The sequence below is a fragment of the Bos indicus x Bos taurus genome, chromosome 9 (assembly GCF_003369695.1).
Source record: "Bos indicus x Bos taurus breed Angus x Brahman F1 hybrid chromosome 9, Bos_hybrid_MaternalHap_v2.0, whole genome shotgun sequence".
NCBI lineage: Eukaryota > Metazoa > Chordata > Mammalia > Artiodactyla > Bovidae > Bos > Bos indicus x Bos taurus.
Window position 1 is genome coordinate 70,565,384 of NC_040084.1, and position 6,586 is coordinate 70,571,969.

A 6,586-nucleotide genomic window follows, 5' to 3' on the forward strand; every position below is an offset into this window, starting at 1 on the left:
GTCCATTGTTCCATGTCCAGTTCTAACTTTTGCTTCTTGACCTGCATACAGATTTCCCTGGATGCAGGTAAGGTGGTCTCGTATTCCCATTTCTTGAAGAATTTTCTACAGTTTGTTGTGATCCACACAGTCAAGGCTTTGGCATAGACCATAAAGCAGACGTAGGAACTCTTTTGCTTTTTTCTATGATCCGACAGATGTTGGCAATTGGATCTCTGATTCCTCTGCCTTTTCTAAGTTGAGCTTGAACATCTGGAAGTTCATGGTTCATGTATTGTTGAAGCCTGGCTTGGAGAATTTTGAGTATTACTTTGCTAGCATGTGAGGTGAGTGCAATTGTGTGGTAGTTTGAGCATTCTTTGGCATTGCCTTTCTTTGGGATTGGAATGAAAACTGACCTTTTTCAGTCCTGTGGCTACTGCTGAGTTTTCCAAATTTGCTGGCATATTGAGTGCATCACTTTCACAGCATCATCTTTCAGGATTTGCAATAGCTCAACTGGCATTCCATCACCTCCACTAGCTTTGCTATATATCACTTCCCAGATTTTAATCATGTCCTTTGTAATGTTCTTCCTGCTCATCCCTACACACTCAACCCTCTTTCATCCCCAGGCAGCCACTGATCAGCTTTATGTCACTCTATACTAATTTGCACTTCATCAGTCAGTTCAGTCGCTCAGTCATGTCCGACTCTTTGCCACCCCATAGACTGCAGCTAGCCAGGCCTCCCTGTCCATCACCAACTTCCGGAGCTTGCTCAAACTCATTTCCATCAAGTGGGACTTCCTAGAATTTTATAGGATGTACTTCCTAGCATTTTATATAAATGCAACCATACATTATATTATGTGCTCTTTTTTGTTTGAATTATTTCACTCTGATGAATAATATAGAGAATAAGCCATGCCAAAGCATGAATGAACATTTGATTCTTTTTCTTTTTGATTGAGTAGTACGTCACTGTGTGTTAATTGACCACATTTGTTTCTCCTTTTTTTGTTGATTGAGGTTGAGTTTGAATCATCCGTTTTCCGGTGCAGGCCCTAGCTTAAGTGACCTGAACAAGGTCCTACAGCCAGAGTTATGAATTCACAGAGTGGGGCCAACCACTCTCCAGAGGGTGTCTGGCTGCATCTGGTCCTGCTGGGACAGCCTGATGGTCCACCTTCATCTGCCCCTCCTCTGGTCCTGCACAAGCTCTCCTTTCTAAAAATTGCTTCACTTCTGCTCCATTATATGTGGCTTGCCTGCTTTTAATGATCCACAACCATCCATTTCTTCTCTATTTTACACTAATGCAAATATTATATATTATTTACATGATATAAGCATGTACTTTATTATATTAAGTATAATTCAGTAGAATAAAAATTTGGTGTAATACATTGATATATTGTATGATATACAGAAATATATGCTATATGTATGCAATTATGCATTATATATTTCTTCTTAGTTCCATATGCATTTTAAAGAATTTTATAAGATTTCAGTTAAATTTTTGACTTTAACTAGAGTTATGTTTCCAAAAATAAATTGTCTGATAACTTTGAAAGCATGACTCCATTGCCTTCTTGGACCTAGTGTACTGATGAGAAGCTTGATCATGATATGATATTCATGTCTTTTTCATAAGCTGGTACCCTCTGGCCTCTGTTACTAGGAACTTTAAAGTTTCTCTTTGTATTTGTCTGTAGTTAGCATCTGCTTTTGTATCATTTTTCCTCTTTGCACTTGGTAGGAACTTGAAATTTAGACTCTTTAGCTGAGAATATACTTTTTATAGCATTGTTTTTATTATTTTCTTGTCCTCATTCTTCAGTTGCTTTTACTGGGATTAAGAATTTCTTTCAGAATCTATTAGAAAAAACATTTCTTTCACCTTTCTGGTAAACTTTATTGTGTATATCGTGAGTGTATTTCTCTACCCTGGTTTTTCCATTAGTTTGCTCCATCAGATTTTCCTTTCAGAAATACTTTTAAGGGCATCTCAGTGGGCTTTTAGGAGGAAATGAACTCTGTGATTGGTTAACAGGGCTTATCTTCAGATGGTATGTACCATTTCAAGCATTCCCTTGTGAAAATGATGAAATGCTTAAGTTCAGACCTGGCTAGCCTAGGCACAGAGAAGACAGGGATACTCTTTGTACATTTAGACTGTAGTTTCAAATTGGAGTTGTCCAAACTAAATTATTAACACGGAGAGTGACTAGAAAGCTCTGGGGTGTGCCTGAGATCTAATGAGGGATAAGGAAGGAAGATTTGCAGAGGACACTGGGAGTCTGTGGTTGGAGAAAATACAATGTTGTGTCATTTGCCATTTTACCCAAATTATTCCAGAAGAGGTTAAGATATATTAAGAAATATCCATTAAATAGAAATAAATTATGTAAAGAATCAAGTTCATAACCAACTCAGTTTTACACTGACTTGCAAAAATGCTTAAAACTTGCATATACTTAATATACTTACTATGTGTTATCAAACCTGTGAAGACATCTTTTCCAAAGAATATCTGATTTGGGACGTTAGAACATGAACATATCATTTGTGGGGGGGTGGGCAGTACTGAACGCAGTACAGAGGGGAATGTGAGTCCTCTATCTGTGAGGATCTCACAGCAGCAGTATTCAGAGGGATTACACCCATTTCTCAGGTGAATGGAGAGACGTTGCAATCTGCTTCCAGTGACAACATCCCGAGAAGAGAGCGATCTTTTCTCAATCAGCACTGACTTTTGCAGAAGCTCACAATTGTGGGTGTGCCTAAATATCATGGTGTTTTTAATGCTTTCCTGTAATGTAATTCGTCCATTACAAGCTGCTCATGGTGTATGTTCCCTTGTCTGTTTGTTGGTGTCCACTGAAGATACAAAAATGATTCTTGACTGGAGGAAAAAAGCCAAGTATTTGCTCTCACTGTGTGTACCCAGTTATATCTTTTTAGCTAAAATCCAGTAAAGTGGCCACAACAGGATGAAGAATTGGTTCAAGTCTAAGGATATAAAAAGTCTTTGGCCAAAGAAACATAATGGGTAACTTAATGTGAGGAACTCTTCTGGAGAATAACTGTCTTAATAATCACTCTTCAAAATAATCTTCCAAGTTCACACCTTGCACTACAGGGATTCCATCTAGGGATTCTCTTATAGATAGCTTTTATATATCAGGAAGGATTGTGTGCTTTAGGCAGTAATGCAGATAAACCTGGTAGGAAATGATTCCTTCACTCTGTAATTACTTCCCATATCACTTCCTGTTGCAAAGAGAAACTCTGGAGGTAAAAAAATAGAAAAATATTTATAACTAAAAGAAAATTTTATCAAATTCAGGGAATGATGCGTTAGTTAAAACTAATCCCAATGTTATTTTTCAGTGTAATTTTTGTGCTTTGTTATTAAACACAATTGTGATTTTTACAATAAGGAAAATGAAAAAAAATAATTGTAATAATATCTGAAAATTTCCTCAGATATCCTAGTGGATGTATGTTTTTCCCCTAGGTGTATTGAAAATCAGAATCCTATGTTCATTGTGAAAATCAAGGACAGAATTCTTTGAGTGTAAACGACAGATCATGAGCAGCAACTCATCCCCCACTGCAGCTGTGCAGCTCTGCTATGAGCACCTGAATGCATCCTGTGTGAAGACCCCCTACTCACCCGCATCCCGCGTGATTCTGTACATGGTGTATGGCTTTGGGGCTCTCCTGGCCGTGTTTGGAAACCTCCTGGTGATGACTGCCATCCTTCATTTCAAGCAGCTGCACTCACCAACCAATTGTCTCATTGCCTCTCTGGCCTGTGCAGACTTTCTGGTGGGAGTGACTGTGATGCCCTTCAGCATGGTCAGGTCCGTGGAGAGCTGCTGGTACTTTGGGCGAACTTTCTGCACTTTTCACACATGCTTTGACGTAGCATTTTGTTACTGCTCTCTCTTCCACCTGTCCTTCATCTCCATTGACAGGTACATTGCTCTTACTGAGCCTCTGGTCTATCCCACCAAGTTCACAGTGTCTGTATCATGCATATGCATCAGCATCTCCTGGATCCTGCCCCTTACTTACAGTGGTGCTGTGTTCTACACGGGTGCCAATGAGAATGGGCTAGAGGAATTGTCTAGTGCCCTCAACTGTGCAGGAGGCTGTCAGATAGTTGCAAATCAAAACTGGGTATTGATAGATTTTCTGTCCTTCTTTATACCTACCCTTGTCATGATCATTCTCTACAGTAATATTTTTCTTGTGGCCAGACAACAGGCTAAAAAGATTGAAAATACTGGCAGCAAAACAGATTCATCATCAGACAGTTATAAATCCAGAGTAGCCAAGAGAGAGAGAAAAGCAGCTAAAACCCTGGGTATCACGGTCATAGCATTCATGATTTCGTGGTTACCATACAGTATTGACTCATTAATTGATGCCTTTATGGGCTTCATAACCCCGGCCTATATTTATGAGACTTGTTGTTGGTGTGCTTATTACAACTCAGCCATGAACCCCTTGATCTATGCTTTATTTTACCCTTGGTTTAGGAAAGCCATCAAAGTCATTGTGAGTGGTCTGGTTTTCAAGGATAGTTCTTGGAACATGAATTTGTCCTCTGAACAAATGTAAGCCATTGGGTTGAGGAGGTTGAAGATATCTTTACATTTTCCAAATGAAATGAGTTTTAGAAAATCAAGTAAGGTTTTTCATGAAAGAAAACAAATGGCTTTTTCAGTTTAACTGGATGAGCCCTTGTGTTTCAGTCTTGTTAGGATGTGCACTTCCCTTTGCTTCTCCAAAAATATTTATGTGACTAATAAATGTTAACTCCCTTATTTGTTAACTACTGCAGAACTCACCGTAGCCCCGTCTCTGCAGACAGTCCACTCCCCTGCCACACACATTTTTATTCCATTAACCATTCCTTTTGTATCCTGTAAACATTTCAGTTGTCTCTGATTTCCTTTGTCTTTCTTTTTCAAAGTGGTCTACTTATTTCCAACTCCTCAGAACTTTCTCTGTGATTAACTTTCTCAAGCTTGTTGCCTTTCCCCCCCCCCCCCCCTTTTCTGCTTTGCTCATATTCCCAGGAAACTTTTGGGTTTCAGTTAAATCTATTATGCTTAAGGTCTGCACTGGTGTCTGTCTGAGAAATTGACTCCAGCATCTTCTGCATCCTGTCTCTGGCCTACAGTGGTGCCAAATTGTACACAGATGCCCAAGATGATAGGATGGAGGGATAAGTAACTGCCCTCTGCTTGATAAGTGATTGTCAACTTGTTTAAATCAGTTCTGCATATTGGTAGGATCTCTATTGTTTTTCATACCTAGCTTTGTTAAGATTCTTCGGTACAGAAATACTCTTCTTGTGATTAGAAAACAGATTAAAAAGATTTAAACATTACTAGAAAGTAAAATTGTTACCAGAGAATTGCAAGAACAGAGTGGCTAAGACACAGAGAAAAGCAGCTAAAACCCTGGACATCACAGTTTAATATTTTTGGTCTCATGATTTTTCAGTGTAATCCATTCATTGATTCTTCTTTGAGTTTTATAGCATTTAATATGCTTATGAGATATTTTGCTTCTTCAGTTACTATCAGATCAGATCAGATCAGTCACTCAGTCGTGTCCGACTCTTTGCGACCCCATGAATCGCAGCACGCCAGGCCTCCCTGTCCATCACCAACTCCCGGAGTTCACTCAGACTCACGTCCATCGAGTCAGTGATGCCATCCAGCCATCTCATCCTCTGTTGTCCCCTTCTCCTCCTGCCCCCAATCCCTCCCAGCATCAGAGTCTTTTCCAATGAGTCAACTCTTCGCATGAGGAACTGGCTCTAAATCCTTTGATTTATGCCTCATTTTACTTTGGTTTAAAAAAGTAATAGGACTTATTAAACTGGAAATATTAAAGGACATTTCATCAATCAAAACTAAATTCTAAAACAAATTTTATATTGATGATTTGAAAAATTTAACAGTGATCTAGTGATATATTGAAAATTTCTGAATAATTGTTATATGAAATATAGTGCTTGAAAATGATCCACTAAACTGGGAAGGAAAAACAGTACGTCAATTTCAGCAGCATCAGTTTTACTCTGTTATTTTTTGAGAAGTGAACATCCTTTGAGCATTTGATATAAACTTATTACTTACTAGTGGTTGACACGGTGGTCATAATTTCTAATTTCCTCACATCTTTACACTGTCCTGCTCTGTCAGTTGTTACTTTTCTCTTTCAAGTCCCTGTTATTCTTTTACCTTTCCTACCAAGCTTAGCTTTTTCTTTTTTCATTTCCAAATGTTTCTTCCAAGTTCTCTGTTAATGTCTTTCTGTGAACTCAGTTTCAGTTCAGTTCAATCGCTCAGTCGTGTCTGACTCTGCAACCCCAGGACTCGGTTTAGTTTGCTTTTAGTTTTAGCAAATTGATTCTTGGGGTCCAGTCTTTCTGCAGCTCCTAAAGATCTCTGAGCCATATCCATCAGCTTAAGACCCAGGATGAGATTCATATTTTATATTTTAGGAGATATTTTGTAAAGGTAGGAATAACCATGAGCAATATTTGTACTGCAATAGTAGTTTCTTTTATGTAA

The 6,586-nt window shown here is 38.6% G+C and overlaps 1 protein-coding gene across 1 annotated transcript; it reads left to right on the plus strand.

Annotated features, from left to right (window-relative positions):
• Positions 1–3,578: 3,578 nt before the first annotated feature.
• Positions 3,579–4,616, plus strand: LOC113898815 (trace amine-associated receptor 6-like). Its single transcript, XM_027552168.1, has one exon. The coding sequence runs from the start codon at positions 3,579–3,581 to the stop codon at positions 4,614–4,616; it is 1,038 nt and encodes a 345-aa protein (XP_027407969.1).
• Positions 4,617–6,586: the final 1,970 nt, after the last annotated feature.